This window comes from Saccopteryx bilineata, chromosome 3 (assembly GCF_036850765.1).
Source record: "Saccopteryx bilineata isolate mSacBil1 chromosome 3, mSacBil1_pri_phased_curated, whole genome shotgun sequence".
Classification (NCBI taxonomy): Eukaryota; Metazoa; Chordata; class Mammalia; order Chiroptera; family Emballonuridae; genus Saccopteryx; species Saccopteryx bilineata.
The window spans coordinates 27,635,851-27,656,066 of record NC_089492.1 but is presented as its reverse complement, the minus strand read 5'-3'; the positions used below and the strand labels follow the sequence as shown (position 1 = coordinate 27,656,066).

The 20,216-nt window shown below is 38.8% G+C and overlaps 1 protein-coding gene across 1 annotated transcript in view; it reads right to left on the bottom strand.

Annotated features, from left to right (window-relative positions):
- Positions 1-3,859: 3,859 nt before the first annotated feature.
- The window catches only part of RSPO2 (R-spondin 2), a 179,601-nt gene continuing 163,244 nt past the window's right edge, over positions 3,860-20,216 (bottom strand). The window contains exon 6 of the mRNA XM_066264630.1: positions 3,860-5,689. Within this exon, the coding sequence (XP_066120727.1) occupies positions 5,574-5,689 (116 nt within the window). The 3' untranslated portion in view covers positions 3,860-5,573. The remainder of the gene's footprint in view (positions 5,690-20,216) is intronic.

Genomic DNA, 20,216 nt, shown 5'->3' with positions numbered 1-20,216 from the left:
TTTTTTGAGCAACCTCCATACTGTTTCCACAGAGGCTGTACCAATTTACATTCCCATCAGAAGTCTATGGAGTTTCTGCCTCCACCTTCTCTCCAACACTTGTTATTTCCTATCTTATTGATAATAGCCACTCTAACAGGTGTGAGGTGATATCTCATTATGGTTTTTATTTGCATTTCCATTATACCTAGTAAAGTCGAGCATCTTTTTATATATCTGTGGGCTGTGTCATCTTGGGAAAAGTGTCTGTTCAGACTTTCCAGCCATTTTAATTGGGTTATTGGGGGGGAGTGGTTGGTGTTGAATTGTATGAGTCTTTATGTATTTTGGATATTAGTCCCTTATCAAGGTATTGCTTGCAAATTCTCTCCCATTCAGTGAGTTGCCTTTTTGTTTTGCTGCTGTTTTCTTTTGCCATGCAGAAGCTTTTTAGTTTGATTAGTCTCATTTTCTTATTTTTGCTTTTACATCCCTTGCCTTTGATGTCAAGTTCATTAAAAAAAATGCTCTGAGATAAAGTTTAGTACCTATATTTTCTCCTATATATTGTCAATAAATGGTATTGGGAAAATTGGAAAGCCATATGCAAAAGAATGAAACTAGACTTTCTGAGACCATATACAAAAATTAACTCAAAATATCTAAATCTTTAATCCACACCTTTTCAGACTATTGAACCTCTTAATCAGATTTAATGTTTACCATCTAATTTCAAAGGCATAGTTGCCATTACATCTCTGTTTTCATGATTCAAGGGATTTCAACTAATATGTTTACCAAAGGAACCCTTGGATATTTTATAATGATGATAATCCCAGTTCATTCAGGTTTTTCTTGAACTTACAAGATACATAGGTAAAGAGGAAATTAAAAGAGCACTGTTTTCCATGTGAAAATGTTTAATATTGTCTTCCACAAGGAATAGGATGGTATTTAAACAGGAAACTAGCAGAACAAATATATTAATAAAAAAATTAATGGAAAAGTAAAATGAAAAATTGGAGTGAGTAAAACTGGGAAAAGAATATGTAGGATAATAATGAAACAGTTCAGAAGAGAGAAAAAGAGGGCCAAGCAGGCTTAGGACAAAGCAAGTAAAAGGTAGAAAGAAATTCAACAGTTGCCTGAGGTAGACACACTAGAATCTAGTAATAGTTTAGATGTAGGGAACAATGAGAACAGATAATGATCTAAGGGTCTTTGCTTAACCAACTAAGTGGGGAAGGCAGGGAGAGAACTTGTTTGAGGGCAAATGTCTGATTATGCTGATCATTTGCTTCTTTGCTCTGGGATCAAATCTGCATTTCTCCTGTGCTTCTCAGCAGTACAAAGAACTACATTACCCAGGCTCCCTAGTTTCTAGGCAGGTTTGAGCAATGTCAAGTGCTGGTGGGACTCTGGAGGTTGGACTCTACAGAGAAATAATACTATTTCTTTCTCTCTCACTTTGCCTTGGGCAACATTTCTCATGGTGACCAGATCTCTTCCAGAATTTCAGCTCCTACCAGACAAGCTTTATGTCTTTGGTGCCAGTTTCCTCAGCGGTCATAGCTCTAGCCCCAGCTATTGTTCTAGCTCTACTCAGGTGGTCTTGCCCTCTGGATTCTGGACAACCTCACATCTTCCTGTTATTCTTGCCCTACGGGTGATAGGCTTCCTGCTGTTGCTAATCTCTGGGTTGTCTTATTCTCATGATAGCTTCTTGTCTGGTTTATCACCTATATAATCAATTCCAAGTATTAAATTCCCTGTTTGAAATACCTAGACTAGTATATTTCCTTGAATAGACCCTGAATGATACAGCAATAAATTCAGTTTTAGATACATCGAGGTTGAGATAAGTGTGGTGTTTCCTGGGCAAGATATTTAGAAGCAGCTTAGAAACAGCTACCAAAGACCCGGCTTAGAAGTCAACAACATGCAGATGATATTTGAAACCATAAGGTTAGACTTCCCAGGTGGAATGAGGAACTGAAAAGATTAACCCAAGATTAAATAGAGAGCTAACCCCTGAAATGTCACTATTTTGAATTTAGGCTCAGAAATAACTTGACAGCTGAAAAAGGAATATCCATCCAGAGAAGTGGAAAATCCATAGTAGAAATGTCACAGAAGCCAAATGAAAAAATTCCTAACAGAAAGGGAAGAGTAGAGTCAAACTCGTGGAAATAGCAGATAGGACACATACAAAAGGACCTAGGCAATTAGACAAACATTTTTCTTGAATTTTAAAAGGGGAATGTCACTGCTACTTTTGTCAGAACAATTACAATACAGCTGTGGGGAAGAAATAAGATCAGGAAGAGTTAAGGTGAGAATGGGAGAAGGTGGAAGACATCAATAAATGCCAGCTACTTTTTCAGGATATTGGACAATGAAGACCTTGAAAGAAAGAGTACCTGAAGTTGAAGGGAGAGGAAGGGCTGAAGAAACGAAAGGCATGGAAACTGAAAACCCCACAAAAGTAAGAGGGAATGGGATCAAATGTAAAAGTGCAATGCATGGTTATTCCTTCTGAAAGGACAGGGAGGATGATGAGGTTGGTTAAGACAGAGATATACTCACAGAGTTACTAACTCTGCCTTTTCCAACCTGGTATTATCAAGCAGTATTCACTGTGCACAAACTTCTCTAATATGAACAGAAGTATTATATATCTTGCTTATATCAAAACAAAAAAGTTGGAGAAGAAAACACATCACCTTTATATGAACCACATGTTTACTTGAGACTATTAACTCTTCTCCAAAAGTCTCAAGCAAAACATGAAAATTCCATGTTTACAATGATTCATTAATTAGCATCTTGAAAAAAAACAAAGACATTTATAAAATTTGCTCTTCTTAAGTGCTGATCTGTCAAATTTTCTTTTCTCATGATGAGGATATTTAAAATGTATAACCTTAGCAACTTTCATATATGTAATTACTATGTATTCGCTATAGACACCATGTTGTACATTAGACATTTATTTTATAACTGAAGCTTTGTACCTTTTGATCACCTTCTCTCCTTTCACTCATCCCCAGCTCAAACTTCTTGAGAAAACTGCAATCCCATCTTTGACTTTCACGGATGCTAATCCACCTGGAAATATTGGGAAGAAAAGCAGTTTCATATATTCTACTTACATACTTTGTATGCAGTATAGGAACAGTGCTATCTGTTTGTGGAAAACTCATATTCTGAAGCTCTAAATTACACTGTAGTGTGTGTTATGGCTATAAGTTAATTCCTATACAAATAAAAGGTTGGGCAAATAAAATCCAGGCACCAAGAAGTAAATTGAAGGGAACTGATTGATGCTTTCATACACATTCGATTTTTTTGATAAGGAGAAATGCATATTTTTGAAATAGTTTAACTAGCCAAGGAGAAGGGTAATTAAAGGATAACAGGTAACAATTTGTGAAGTTCTTAGTATATATCATGCTGTGCTGACATACCTTATACACTTTACCTGATTTTATCCTCCAAACACAATCCATCCCTTTAAAACACAGTCCTGCAGGTAGGTTATATTACCTCCATTTCACAGATGAGGCAGGAGACCTGGAGAGATGAAATAATTTGCCCCAGGCTATTCCCAGTCTAGACTGGAACTCGGGCAGTCTGGCTCTAAAATCCCTACTCTTAATCACTCCACCATCATGTAATTTATTGAAATCCCTACTCTTAACCACTCTACCATCATGGAATTTATAGCTAACCTGGTTAACATCTTGGATGTAGTTACTAACGGGCTTTAAAATTTTTTATCTGCTTTTCTTTTTAAAAAAACCATCATTTTGGGATAGAGTTTTAAAGTGTTGGATGTTTTTCCTAAATACATCTCTAAAGAAAGAAAAATATCCACAAATACTTTTGAAGTTTTTTAATGCATGAAAAGAACATCCCAGAAACAGAACAGGTATTGACGTATTAATGCTGAAGCACTATATAAGAGCCCCCTCCCTGCTTAGTAATAGGACTATAGTGTAAATAGGTGTGAAAGGAGGTGAACACTTTAGGATGAAATGCAAATCCTAAAGTTTTATACAAACATTCATATATGGCTTATCTCACAGCAATAATATTTTCATAACGATGTATATGACATTTATACTTATTGGTAAGCTGCTTTTGACTCAAAAGTTAACCAAAATGCTGAAGAGGTAGTTCTGCCAATGCAAGGCGAGAGAAAGGCTTTAACCTTGCTTTGTTTTTGTTTTTTGTTTGTTTTCCCCTCAAAAATCTGCAACCATTTCTTTTTTTGTTCTAATTTTCTTCTGGATCAGCCAGGAAGATAATGATGTTTTTAGAAGTAGCCAATTCAAAACCCTTTAAGAGTTGATTTCCCCAAGAGGACAAGAGCATTTTTGAAACCGCTGCTCTGAACGTCCTCCCCTGGGAAGCTTCCACGGTGTTCCTCCCTGTCTTGGAGAGGATTCCCACTCCAAGGAGACCTGTTAAGATCTGACCAGTGTTTGTAGGAATTCATACTGTTTTCTCCTCAGATTATATGAACAGTCTCGTGATGGTAACTGTGGCCCGAGAATATTGGTAGGTGCCCTGTCACTGTAAGTCAGGTGCTGCTTTCAATGATCCACGGACGTATAGCACATTGGGGAGACTTTTCTAGCTGGCCTGCGACATGGCATGATGAATACTGCCAAGTGCCTGCACGGAATCCCTCATATGTTTTCAGTTGTTTCATAAAGTCATCACATCTTAGACTCAAAGGGAGTTCTGGCTTCCGACTGCCACATGCTGCTCTATCTGTGAGGAGATACTCAAACTCTTTGTCATTGGTCATTTGACCCTATGTACAAACTAGCTTATCCTATCCTTACACTGAGAAATAAGCCCACAAAGAAAAAGAAAAAAGGTAAGTTCCAAGGGGCAACAAAACATTTGTCAGTTCGCAAAACTAGAACAGCCATTTACCAGACAATGGTTAGGAACCACTAAGGACAAAGTGACATCTATTAATCAGGTGTGACTTGTTACACATAAGAGAGCATAAATATACAGTAAATGAGAGGTTTATGCGAAGCCCCAGCAGAATATGTACATATTAGAGCTGCTGCGAAATTGAGCAGTTTGAAGGGAACAGACGCTGAGAACCACATGTGGTAACACTAAGCAGATATCCACATGCATTGATCCTTGACACCGCACAAGGTGAGACATGAAATGCACAAGTGGAACAGCACTCTGCCTGCTGGTCTTCCTTCCCATAAATATGCACAAGTCCGTTCTCCGGTGGTGGTCTGCAGCCTCACACCTCCCGCCTCCTCGGGGCGCTGCCAGGGTCTCGGGGCACGCACTGAGCCAAGTCCCACCCTGGACGCTCACCGCTGCTTCCTCCAATTCAGGTCAGGAGCTCCCACCTTCCATCTCCAGCTGCAGATCAAAGCATAAATAACACGGAGAGCACACCGTGGCTTCTCCTTGCACAATGTCACTGGGAACAGATAGTGGCTGGAGCAGCGCAAACACCGCACACCAGTGTCCGGGAGTGGAGAGGAGCTTTGTGCACTTTTGCAAAGAACAAAAAACCCTCAGAAATCCACCCGATGTTGTCTCTGATTTTACTGGTTAGCCCTGTCTGTAGCTAGGAAAACACTGTGCTGCTCTTGGGCTCTTTCTATCAGCTTCCTCTTCTTCTTCTTGTTCTTCTTCTCCTTGGCCTTCGGCGCTCTCTTTCCTACAACGGGGCAGAGGGAAAGAAAGGAAGACGTGTCAGAAAAGGCTCTTTCTCTAGGAAAGAAAACGTAAAGCATTAAGAGTTTTACACAAAGCCCATCTGGAAAACATCACCTATGGAAAAAGCAGCCTCAAAGAGAAAATTGTTCACATTAATTTTGACGGAATAATAATAATTTACTAAATTGGATATGCTGTCTAAAACAGAGACTGATCTTCCTGTTACAGGGAACTGGCATATTTAAACACCTCCCAGCGGCCTGATCAGTCTTGCAAATATCATCCTGCCACAAAAATTCCACTTATCCCCTCCTACTTTTAACAATGCTACCCTTTACTAGACATCTTTACATCTTTCTACTACTCATGTCAGGGGGTCAAAACAAAATAAGCATCTATCTACAGAAAATATACCAGAAATTTCAAACTCCCCTCACCCTGCCCCATGGGAGAAACAAATGTCTTGCTTTTAACATTATTCTCTCCATGTTCTCCAAAGGCCAATATCTGAAGTGACATATGTGGAATACTTCTTTTACTTTCTATAAAAATTCATGAAGCCATCATTCATTATGTGGCTTATGGCTTCTTAGAGAAATCCCATTGACAAGTTGTTCTTATTCACTGAGAGCAAGAAAACTGCTTCTTTCTGAAGAACTGGTCATATGCATCCTCCAACCAGAAAAATCACACCATGTCATCCTATTTGTCCTCTCTGCCTTAGTCACTAGGAAGCTCGGACCACAAGCTGACTAGCTGAGGTTTTCCTCCATCAGGAGTTACTGGATGCAGTTTTCCCTTCTCCTCTGCTGTAGTTTACTTCTTGCACCTTGTGGTTCTATGCATCACAGTCTTTATAAGGTCTCGGCATTTCTCTGCAAGTATGTATACATAAGGTCACAAGAAAAAAAGAGTAAGGAACATAGACATTCATGTTAAGTCCACTGCTCTCTTTGGGTTCTAAACACCTAGTAATCGTGGGATTTTTAGAGTAGAAAATAGCTTTAAGCCCTGGCCGGTTGGCTCAGCGGTAGAGCGTCGGCCTAGCGTGCGGAGGACCCGGGTTCGATTCCCGGCCAGGGCACACAGGAGAAGCGCCCATTTGCTTCTCCACCCCTCCACCGCGCTTTCCTCTCTGTCTCTCTCTTCCCCTCCCGCAGCCAAGGCTCCATTGGAGCAAAAATGGCCCGGGCGCTGGGGTTGGCTCTGTGGCCTCTGCCTCAGGCGCTAGAGTGGCTCTGGTCGCAACATGGCGACGCCCAGGATGGGCAGAGCATCGCCCCCTGGTGGGCAGAGCATCGCCCCTGGTGGGCGTGCCAGGTGGATCCCGGTCGGGCGCATGTGGGAGTCTGTCTGACTGTCTCTCCCTGTTTCCAGCTTCAGAAAAATGAAAAAAAAAAGAAAAGAAAAGAAAAGAAAATAGCTTTAAATGTTACCTGCATTTTACAGAAATAAGTCATCACTATACATCTTCAGTACGGAAAGTATCCCTTGCCAGTTCTCCTACCCGCCCTACATTCATTTCTGTTGTGTTGTGCTACAAAACTTTTCTCTTCCTGTAAGACACCATCAATCAGTATTACAACTAGAACATCCGGTTAAAATCCATGCTTTCCAACTTCCCACACCTAAAAAACTCAATATCCCAGACCTTTTCATGACAGGGATATAGGTGTCCAGTTCTCAGTGTAGGCAGTGGAGAAGGTGGCTGATGTAAGAAACGAAGAAGAAACAAACCAGAGGTTAGAGAGGCAGAAATGTGCCTTAGGCAGCCAGAATCATGTAAGACTGAGAGGCCATGAGAGTTCTGCATGAGGGAAGGGTTTCTCATTTCTGCTCTTTCTATTCAGAAAGGGTCTATTTTATTTGAGAATGGAAAACAGTCTCACTGGTAAGACTAGCACGTGGTTGCCACATACTCAATATACAACAAGTGTTTTCTGAGTAAAACTTATCACAGGAAAAAGATTTAAATAAAAGAATAACTTACTTTTAATAGGACACTGCAGTAAAATAATCAGAATATGATCATACCCTCATATTAAATTATAAAGGTCCTTGAAGTTAACTTCTGGTTCTCATTAAATTCTGGCACTAATGTTCTAATGGCATTTTGCCATCTTAAAACATAGTTAATCCTACCCAATGAAACTTTAGTCCAAGCCATCATTAATCAAAAAAAAAAAACTGTAAAGTTACAACTATTTAGTAGCAATGTATCTAATAATGAGACTTTCACCTAGTAAGGGCAAAGAGATAAAATATTTAACATAAGATAGCATGTCTAAAAAGAAACTTCAATTGTCAAGTTTTATGAAAGTTCTTCTTAGTTCTATATTTTATCTAAGCAAACAAAAATCCTTTAAAAATCATTGCTGACTACATTGTAAAAATTCAGTTTATGTTTCATTCCTTTAAAGGCTGGAGTTTTCTTTAAAAGCAAATCAAAATTACATGAATGGAAAATAATGCCAACATTCCTTGATTTTAAAATGTATTCTATTAAGATAAAAATATAAAGAATATATGTTATTTAAAAAAAGCTTTCCATGGTCACCATTTTAATTCTGCTTATAAATGATTAAGTGAAAATCAAATGTGCACTATTTTCACTAACAGCAAATCTAAGCTAAATTACCGGAAACTCATTTTAAGAGAGGGTCAATTTCATGTCATTTACCTAATATATTCTTCTGATGTAATTGTCAACATCAAATGGTCTTTGGGGTTTGTTGGCTGATATAATATTGTGTGATAGGGAAGTTATTCAATATTTGCATAAAACCGTTCATATCGTGGCCAAAACTTCAGCAATGCTTCTAAAAACATATCATTTTTCAAAATGTACGACTATTCTACTGGCCATAAGTCACATGGTACCAGTTCCAACTAGAGATGTTTTGGGAGACCTAATTACAATTCTAAAATTTTCCTCAACAATCTCTTCTGAATGACGCGTCTGCGCTATTGCTTCATTGCTTGGGTTTGTTCTTGGTCGGTCCCATTTCTCATATAAGACATATTGCAAGTACCAAGGAATTAAGATGGTTAGCCGGGATCTTACCATGGATAAGCCCAAATTAACTGAAAATATTTTGTGGTCCATAGGTGGTTGTTTTGACTTGAAGCCCAACTCAAAAGAATATTAAAACATATCCTAACTTAAGGAATCAAAGAGCCTGCACATATTTTCTTCTGAACTCTTCTAAGATGTAACAAAAGAAATTGGTAAGATTAAATTCAACACAAATATATATCTCTGTTCTTATTTATATATTTGAAAATAACATATTGAACATAGAAGCATGCTAATTTGTTTTAATGTAACTTCTTTACCTCTGTAGCTATGAGATTAGACTGAGAATTACTTTTAAGACTTTCAGATTGTTTCACATTTTTAAGGCTATTCACTCTGTACAAGGAAGTATTTAAAGGCCAGTTTGATGTCAGTCACCCAAAGAGTAATTCATCTTACGGGTTTAACTTTCTTGCTTTTTAGTTCATAAAAGAGGACTTGGAAAAAATACTCCCCATGACCAGCAGAAAATGACTGAGTTTTATGAGGAAATTGTCAGCCTGCAGGTGTGTCCAACATTAATGACAGATTATGTATCTCTTCGTCCTGAGCGCTTGAAGACTGCAGTTACCTTGAAAGATCACTACTGAGTGAACCTCTTCAGGATGAGGGAGAGTCTGGGGTTCAGAGCAGATCTTCTCAGCACTGTTGCATGAACGCAAGAAGACAGCCAGCCCAGCTATTGCAGCTTTGAAAGAAAGCATATGGTTTCATAGAGAAAGGCCTCCTTTGGGAGGAAGGAAACCTGGCAGGTGGCACTGTCCTGTAACAGAGGTGTCTGTCAATGTTATATTTGTAACTCTCGGTGTCCATATTTATAGAAAGAAGATGCTATAGTCATCTTTCCCTAGAAAGTTATAAGACACTATGTGCACAGACTGTGTTCCTGGGATGAAAGGAAGATGTGTGAAATACCACCGGCAAGACAAGATGATCATCAAAGTGAACAGAGTTAGAAAGGTATTATCAAAGCCACACTCTAGCCAACATAATTACATTGATTTGCACACATGTGGAAATGGTCCAACAGGATAACCTATCAACTCTTCTACAGAGAAAGGTGAACAGTGCCTTATGGAAGTACTCCTAACGTCCAGCTGTAGATTACTGCTATTAGAATCAGAAAGAGGATAGATTATTTTGAACCAAGATATCAGGCAGCCTCACAAATTACATGAAGCTGTGAAAATACTGACTCCTGTGCCAGTCAGACATGAATTTCATTCTTTCTTAAGCTCCCAAATGCAAGGAAGGTCTTCGGGTGTTTTCTTTTCCTCTTAATTAGGTTTTGATACAAGTCTTCTCCTCATTGGAAAGATAGTTCTTGTGCACCCATCAATGAAGCACAAAAGTTGTGAAGAGTTTCCCTAATGATTACTAAGTGTTTTGAGGAAGACTTTCTAATGGTAAATACAATGAAAAAAAAACTGAAGAAAGAACTCAGTAGCTGTGACTAGCAATAAAGGTAAAAGCTTCTCTTTCCATATATATACACACACACAGGGGGCAGTGAGCCACAACTATGACAAATACAGTTAACTGTAATTACCACTGTTAGAGCCACAACTAGGATGACAAAGGCTTTCACCGGAAATGAGGACCAATTTCTATTAAATTTGAATAAGTTTGTGATGTTAACCTGAAACCTGGGCTTCCTAGTATTTGGTGAAATTCACCATGGAGACTTGGGGATCACCTCAAAGAGACTGTCATCCTTCAAAGCAGCTAAAATTTAGAGACAAGAAGCCTGTGTAAGCACCAATCGGTGAATCTTGTCATGCTTCAGAGGACACAGTGTAGGCAGAGCAGAAAAGGTTGCTTCCATATCTAACCTCACAGTAGACGATGAATAGCAATTGGGCTGTCCCTTTCACTTGTATAGGCAACTTGAGTTTGCCCAAGAATGAGTAGCAACAGGAATTTATTTATTTAAGAGTGATTGATGATTCTCTGGGGGAAAAAAAAATGCCAGCTAGTTCCTAAAATATTTTAAAAGCTCATATAAAAATAGACAAAGGACCTAAATACAATTCAGAAAAGAAATAAAAGTAACTAATAAATATATTTAGACAATCGAATCTCACAATTAAAACTGCCAAATAAAACGAGTTGCCACTGCCAAGATTCTTAACAGGGATAGGATCGCAAGCTAGTGAGAGGGTGAGGGGACAGGCATCAGGATACAGTGTGAGAATATAAAACTGACACGGACAACCTTTCTGAAAAGCCATTTGGCAAGTGTAAAAGAGCATTAAAAATGTTCATAACTTTTGACTCAGACCTAGGAATCTATCCTAGGAAAACAATCTGAATTTGGACAGAGATTTTTGCATGAAGATGGTTTACCATAACTCTGAAAAACCTGTAAATTACTTAAATGCCCTTCCACAATTTTTATGACCTCTTCTTTTTTTTATGATTACTGACGCAATAAAGTGTTTTCCACTATGAAAAAGCATTTTGTAATCTAAGGCCACACAGCAATTCAATTTATTTCCAGGAAAAACTGAATGTCCGTAAAACTTATCGTCAGTAGGTATAAGGAAAAGCCTATGATACAAAAGCATCCCTACTGCACTGGTAAGCAGGTTCTCTAATGGAGCAGCCAGTCATAAATGAATCCAAGGTATAAAATTTTAAAAACTACTGACCTAAACACTCAGGCATGAAGAAGACGAAAACAATCTCACAGAAACAGAGACGAAAGCCGGAGGGGGAGGGGGAGGGGTGAAAAGGGGAAGGGGAATATAGTCAATACTATTGTGATAAGTTTGCACGGTGACACATGGTTACTAGAATTAGTGGGATGATCACACTCTAAGGCAGTGGTTCTCAGCCACCACGAGTCCACGGACCGGTGCCTGCCAGAAATTTCCTGCTGGTCTGCAAAAGAGTGAACATTACAATCTTCATACAACATCAGGGTGGTTAACTCTTTCGCAGACCGGTGGGTGCAAGCCACTGCTGTAAGGCGTAAAAATGTGAACTCTCTATATTGTACACCTGAAACTATATAACTAATATAATGTTATACACCAAATGTATTTAAGTTTTTAAAAAAGACTAGGTCCTGGCCAGGCAGGTCAGCTGGTTGGAGCATCATCCCGACATGCTGAGGTTGCGGGTTCAATCCCCGGTCAGCGGACACACGTGATTCAACCAATGACAGTATAAATAAGTAGAGCAACAAATTGATGTTTTTCTCTCCCCATCTCCTGCCCTTCCTCCCTCTAGAAATCAGTAAAAGAAAAAAAAAAGTTTAATTAAAAAAAAGAAAGAATAGATGTTAGTTTAGGAAGTTTCTAGAATGGAGTTGAAGTAGGCAAGAACGAAGAACATGACTGGCATCTGCCACAGACTATTCCACACACTAAGATAAAATCTTCCCACTGTCCATAGGAGTTCAGGACAGAAGATCTTCCCGGTTATTTATTTGCATTAGCTGAAAGTCAGAGAAGAGCTTTAGCTAGAACTCTGAGGAAAGCAAATGAATCATTTTTGGCTCCCTATTTATAGTAAGCACAAAGTTCCTTGTCATTTTTAGTAAAATGTGTCTTTTTTTTTTTTTAAGAAGTAACAATCTTTTGACTAAAAACATTTCATAGGTAGACAGATGTCTTTAGAAAGGACTGGCAAATACTTCAATGGTTTTATAACTGTGATCAAGTTTTCTTTCAGGAAAAAAATAATCTAGAGACAAAATAATCTATTTTAAAGGGCTGAAAAATAGCAAGCTACTACAAAGACAACTTTACTGGGCATGTTGAATTTCCAGTCATAACCTGAAAAGCTTTTCCAAGCGGTCACTTAGTTATTTTAAACTATCTTTATAAAGGTGCATATGGGCTTCAATAATCTACATACACTCTGGACATAACTTACAAGTAGTTGTTTGTTTACAAGGCTATTGGTGAAAGGTAACAACCATCCAAATTAAAAATAACTGACAAAATGCACTTTTCTAAACACACAAACATGAAAATCATCCAAAATTCAGGATAATTACTACTATTCAGATTTATACTAATTTGTAAAAATGAATTCAATAATCCAAAATTCTGTGTCTTACTGTTCTATCTGTATAACTTTGCCATATTTTTATTGTAAAAAAAAAATAGCATTAAATCGCTCTCTTTGTCTTTAAGACCACTCAAGTTATATAACACATTTTATTAGGCGTGAGGTCTGTAACCTATTTTGTTGAAAGGAAGTCAGTTTGGTTTTAACATCTTGTTTCATGTTCAAAACAATGAAGCTGGAGAAAAAGCTAATTCTGAAGATCACCTGAACCTTTGTAAGTTAATTATACCACCACTGAGATTTCCTGTACAAGAAAATTATTGTTCTTTGGGTATATAACAAGACTTCTAGAGAGGCAGTAAGATATTCCCAAGCCCTTCCCAACTCAGGTGACTTGGTAAAGGCTACAGAAAAGTAATTTCAATGATATTTGTGCTTGTTCCATATAATGTTGGTCACTCCTGTGATTGTTAACATAAACTCTTAGATATCTGGTAACTGAGAGGGGAAAAACATTTCAAAGACAAAATTCTATGGAGTTTAAAATAAGTGAAAATAATGAACTAAAAGACGTTGTTTCAAAAAATATCCAAAGTTCTTTTTATAAACACTTCAGGTTCATTGTAAAGGACAAGGAGTTTCAGAGTAGTGAAGACTACTCAGGTTCACTTGTGAGAATAAATATACAACTCCACCACAAGGGGGCAATAACTCGCTTTTACTGTAAGAGGTTTTTATTTATTTATTTATTTTTAATGTATCAATACATGTGAAGCTTTGGGGCTCTAACTTCTTACATACTTTAACCTCAGTTGGAGGCTTTTTATTTTTTTATTTTTCTTTCTTTCTGGCCAAAGTTAAGCTCTGTAGTAAACTAAAGAATAGTAGCAAGACCTAAGTGCAGCACAGGGAAAAACATAATTGCAAACTGCTGTTAAAGATGTTTGAGAGTAAAGGCAGGGAATAATGAGAGAAAAGACGAAAAGTACGATGAATCTGCTAGTCAGTGATTTAAGGAAAAACACATTATTATAAACCAAGGTTGCATTTTCTTATGGGGAAGGTAACATAAACTATCTGTAAGTTCTTTCCTTGGGTCTCTTATTTGTAAGAATAAAATTGTAACCATAAAAATGATATTCACTATTATCTAGTCTAGGGAGGGCAGTTAGATTTGATATCAAGTATGAAAGCTGATTGTTAGGTAGTGATTCCTGACAAAGGTTTCTAATCAAGTGGGCTTCCCAGCACCAAAATCAGTTGGCGTGTTGAAGAAGGTAGAGAGACAGAGAATATGCCAGACATTTCCTACCCCTGCTCTAGTGCACTCTGCTAAATGATCTGGATATGAATCAGTGATGCACAGAAAACTAGAGCAACCTACCCAAGTTCCTACAGCTAATTAGCGGCAGACCTGGGCTTGGAATTAGGTATCAATGTCTCTTTCTTAGATACTTTTATAGTTTTAAAAGTCCCTGGATAAAGGCACAGTTATAAAGTGGTTTTTTCAGAAAGGCAAAAAGACATTAGAAGACATACTAGTACTCTGACCAAATTCTAGAGGAAAAGTCACTAGCCTCATCATAACTGTGAAAAAAACATAAATAACTTATCTGTACCTTAGACGTTCTGTAACCTTACACTGTATTGATTCATTGCTTATTCTTTTTTCTTACCTTTTAGCAAGATGCAGTCTATAAAGTTTCCTAGGTTGGGTAACTGAGAAGGTGGGCATTCCTACTATGGACCATGCACTCACTGTAAGTGCCTTATACACATTCTCATGTAATTGAATATAATGAAAAAAAAACTTAAGTACTCCAACCATCGGCCAGAATGTCGTGCAGTTATGCATCCTAAAATTACTCAAGATAAATAAAATTTGCAGAAAACCATCAGGCTCATTTGACACTCCTAAACTAAGTCAGAAAAACATCAGGTTTAGCAGAGAAAATGATACAACTGTGTTCATTTGATTAGGGCTGATGGAATAATCAGAGAACAACTTCAAATTTCTCTATAGCTGACTTCATTCTATAACAGTAGATACCTTTTAGGGTAATTCCATTAGAATAAGAGGATTTAATACCTTCTCCTTGGTCTTCAATCAATAACCATTAACTAAATAACAAAAAAAGTCCAAGAAATTATATTTAGGGCTATAATCATATTTAATTTGGATTCAACACAATCTCGATGGAACCTGAAGACACACAAGTGAAAAGAAAAACAAATGGTTTCTCCAAGACAGTGATGTCAGGGCATGGGTCTTTAGTCCAAGCCTACAGCTCACCTAAGTGGCAGGCCTTGCATGAAGAGAGTCAACACAGAATAGCATAAAGGGATGCATGTTCCATGAAGGATCACAAATTCATTCCTTCTTCTCTGCCTGTGGAGTGCTTAAACCTCCCTTACTAAAAAAAAAAAAAAAAAGTACCATCCTCTGTTCTAATGTTATGTTTGGTGACATATCATGCAATGAATATATTTGTGAATAATTACTCCTAGCTACAATTAAGGCCAATGTATGCCACAGAGTCCTATAAAGAGTCTTTCCAAAGATCAAGCTACAGATATTCACTGAGACTTAACAAGGGGAGTCAGAACAAAGCTATATGGGCTAGCTGGAGACACTGAATGTGGTCAGAAACCAAAGCCATATCTTGTCGCCCGTCATAAAATGAACTTTCTTGTTCTTCCTGGGTGCCACATGTTTTCTGTCCTCAACTTCAACTTACAAACGGTCTATGGAAGTGAAAGTGATCCTGGCTCTGAGTAAACGCCATGACCTTTCATCTTACCTCCCTCCTTCATCAGAGCCTCATTCTCTTTTGCCTTCATTGCATATTCCTAAGAAGGGAATTCCACGTGCCTTGGCCCCCTTACGAGTTAACCCACACAGTTGTGGATGGCCTGGCCAGCCCAGGGACAGGTCACTCCCAGGTCTATCATAAAGAAATGGGAGAGTCATGTGATACTGGATGGTAGGCCTCTAGGACACATGGCTGAGAACATGGGCTTGGGAATCAGACAGCCCTAGATTCAAAGCAGACCTCTGCCTCTTAGAAGCTAATGATCTTGGACCAGTTATTTACTTTTTCTGAGGTTTGGTTTTCTTATTTCTACACGGATAACATCAATAGTGCACACCTCAGCATTTCTGTGAGGGGTAAAGACAATGTGCTTAAAGTTCCAGATACTACACCTGGCACATACATGCTACATGAATTCTAGCACCAAATGAGGTACCTCACATGCATTATTTTTAATCCTTATGATGATCTGCAAGGTAAGCATTATTTCCATTTTGCCAATGAGGAAATAAGTTTAGAGAAGTTAAGTAAATAACTCAAAATCACATAGCTCGGCATAGATTCAAACCAACATCTGGCAGATTCTAAAACCTGTACTTTTTGGATCCCTTGTGCCCAGCAAAACCTCTTTGATCTCATAATCATTTAAATGGCTGCTAAACAAACAAATTAATAATACTAGGCTGAAGAAAGGCATCAACCTCTCCACCCACTGCCCAGTGATATCGGGGCTCCCTTGGGCCACATTAGCTCCCCAAAGAGCCTGGCCTACAACCTATATTCTTCATATTAATTATTCAGTGGGGTTAAGGCATTCAAAGCATCGGTATCCTGAGGTCAAGCCATACATTTAGCATTTCCAACTCAGTATCCACGGTGAGCCCTTAGCCAAACCCAAGGGAAGAAAACAGAGGATGCTTCCTTTTCAGCTGGGACTTGGGAGAAGTTTAGAACTGTGATTCCGAAAGCCAGTTCATGGACCAGAAATAGTAGAAGCTTCCAGGGAGCTTTATCCAAACATAGGTTCCCTAGCCCTACACTGACTCCTGAATGAAACTTTCAGGTGGGAAAATCCAGTTTTTTTTCTTTTAACTTCAGAGATAATTCAGTGCAAAGTTAAGAGGACATGGACCTCTCTATTGAGGTGACAATGGACAACAAAATTATACAGGTTTCACGTGCACAGTTCTACAACACACCATCTATAAACTGTATTGTGTGTTCACCACCCATATCAGGTCTCCTTCTGTCACTATTTATCCCCCTGCACTGTCCTCCACCTTCCTCAAGCAATTAACACATTGTTGTCCATGAGGTTTATTTGGGGAGGGTGGGGGGTCTGTTCTTTGTTCAATCCCTCCACCCCCTCACGCCACCAACAACTGTCCCAAAAATAAATAAATAGAAAAAAAAAGATGACGACATGGAAGTCTAGAGCATAACACTCTTCTGAAAAAGGTGTAGGCAAGAGAGAGAAGGGGAGGAAGTTCTGGGTGAGAGCACTTCAGAATGAATTGTAACCTCCTGCCCAGTTGAGCTGAGAAGTAGCTTCCAAATTGTGAAATGTGGCAAACCTCTTTGTGCCTGGGCTCCCTTCCCCAGCTTGGTGGCGGTGATGCCCCACGTAAGCAGCAGGGACCAGGTTGCCCTGGGTCCAGAGGAACATGCATCCCCAGGAAGAGGGCCCTTCTCCTCATGCGCAAGCGCAGGAGTTGTAGATCACCCGTGTGACAGCAGATCACTTCCTCCTGTGCTTAGATTCCAGAACTAGGTTTACTGTTCAGAACCTATCAGTTCATTCAATTAACAGGTTCTGTTTTGACAGACAATCTAGTTGGTTTGCAGAAATTCTAAAGCAGACCAAAAAATAAAAAAATAAATAAATAAATATATTTGCAGCTGAAAAGAAAATTGTTACCAAGTTTGGCGTTTCTTTGTAACTAGGATATAGAGTTTGGCTCTTCGAAAATTGGAAAGACAAAAAAACTACCCCTCGGACCAGATGACACAAACACCAGAGGCATTAAGGTGGTATTAGTTGTATTACAAACAGAGGGAGCATATTGCAGGGCCTTTTTCCTTCTCTCAAAAAGGTGCTAGGAGTTTCTTCTAAATTATGAAATCATCTGTGTGCCAGGCTCTAAGTTAACTAATTTCATACTAAAAAATATGCCTATGAAATAGAATCGTCAGCCCCACTTCCCCGGAGAGGAACACAGCTCAGAGAAGGAAGGAAACCTGAGATGATGTGGCCAGTGTGTGCAGAATTCAGATTTGAACTCAGTAGTCTGGTCCCGTGACTCAACCTCTTACCCACCACCTGTGTTGTAACCTAAATGTGATCCTCTTAGAGAGAGAAGAGGGAGGAGGCCAGTGTTACACTCTTTCCTTTAACCACAGACTCCCACAAACCCTAGAAATGAGACCTCATTCATTTGGTTCAACTGCTGGACCATTAAGTTCATCAAATGGAAGCTGGATGTGATGTAAGACCAGGATGATCCAGGGCATATTTTCTCTATTATTCTTGCAGAACAAGGAAACTAGACATTTTCCAAAATAGTCTCTATCCACAAGAGCAGATGAACATTTTGGTTTGTGTAGAACCTTCTATCAACTACCCAAATAGCAGCAATGGATTTCAATCAGAGGAAAAGTATTTGACAAGGGACTCTAAAGAACACATTCAACACACCAATGATTCCTAGAGACCTCACATTTCTAAGGCTTCAAAAAGACTAAAACCTTTCTGAGTCATCTTGAAACCTAATCTTAGTCTGTGATCACCAGATATTAAAAGGGCAGAACCAATCCTGACTGGGTGGTGGCACAGTGGATAGAGCGTCAGACTGGGACGTGGAGGTTCCAGGTTTGAAACCCCAAGGTTGCCAGCTTGAGAGCAGGCTCATCTCATTTAAGCAAGGCTCACCAGCTTGAGCCCAAGGTCACTGGCTTGAGCAAGGGGTCACTTGGTCTGCTGTGGTCCCCCAGTCAAGGCACATGTGAGAAAGCAATCAATGAACAACTAAGGTGTTGCAACAAAGAATTGATGCTTCTCTCCCTTCCTGTCTGTCAGTCCCTATCTGTCCCTCTCTCTGTCACACACACACACACACACACACACACACACACAAAGCAGAACATGGCTTCTTTTTTTTTTTTTTTTACAAAATATCCTAATGTTTCATAATATGGATTTATTTTCCCTATTAAACCCATTAAATTATGGAGAGTAATATTTTATTAAAATAGAAAGAAAAATATATGAGCTCACTCATTTGAGGAATCTAATGAACAATGTGAACTGAGGAACGGAATAGAGGCAGAGGCGAGATCAGAGGGACCAGAGGGAAAGCGGACAGAGGGAAAGGGGATGAGAGGATGGGATCAAGAAGGGAAAGAGACTGGTGAATTATATACACATAACACAGCGTTAAAGAGAGCAGGAAAGCAAACCCTGGAGGGAAGAGGGGGGAAGGTGTCGGGGGGAAGGGAGCAAGGGGGATGTCGAGGGGAACACAGGGGTGGGGGAGATATATTCTGTGGGACATCTGAATGTATGTAAACACAATAAGTTAAAATTAATAAAAAAAATAATTTCACTTTCCAAAATAAGTATACAGACTATTAAACATACAAACTAAAATCAAAGGAAGCTACTACACATGTGTGCGCACACACACACACACACACACATATATAATACATATACATAGACCTTCCCAGGCATTGCTGATTGCCATTTTGTATCACTATGTTCTAATTAGTTTTATTTAATTGAGGTGTTAAAGGAAAAGATGAGAAACCAAAAGTTTACAAATAATATAAAAAAAATTAAGACGTAATGAAAATGATTTAAAATAAATCATCGCTGAATCAGGCATCTAAGAGAAGAGTCTCACTCTAAGTTCCTGTGATTTCAGTGAAGGCGTCGCCTGGTGTTGGATGAGAACACTGCACAACGAACATCAGTGAACTGTAGGTTTATATGATATAAAACGACAAATCTCACTATCTTAGCCAGGCAGGCTCAGGGGTCTGTGCTTTAACTGAACAGAACCGTGCAATCGCGTTATAAATTAAAAACGCCTAATAAGAACCATCTGATTTCACTCATCTGTGAGATATAAAACAAAGCAACAAAAGAGCAAGACAAACAAATAACCTCATAGAAACAGGCAAAAGTGTGGTGGTTACCCGAGGGAAGGGGGGCAGTAGTAAAGGGTAAAAAGGGTGAAAAATATGGTGATGGAGAAGACTGGACTTTGGGTGGTAGACACAATGCAATAGACAGATGATATGGTACAGAACTGTGCATTTGAAATCTATAGAATCTTATTAACCAATGTCACCCCCATAAGTTTAATATTTTTTTAATGCCTGATAACAGTGAATGAGCAGGAAGTCAGGGACAGGGCAGAGGAAGTAAGCTGTGGAAAGCACTGTCTGTTTACTGTACTTGAATACCGCGTCCTACTTGGCTTTCAACAATTTGGGCCAGCATGAACATACAAGGCTACCAAAAATGAAAATGTGAATCAAAAGAGAAAAGAAAAACACCTTTGAGGAAAAACTACCAAGAATGCTTTTCCAAGCAACAACAACAACACAAAGATGTC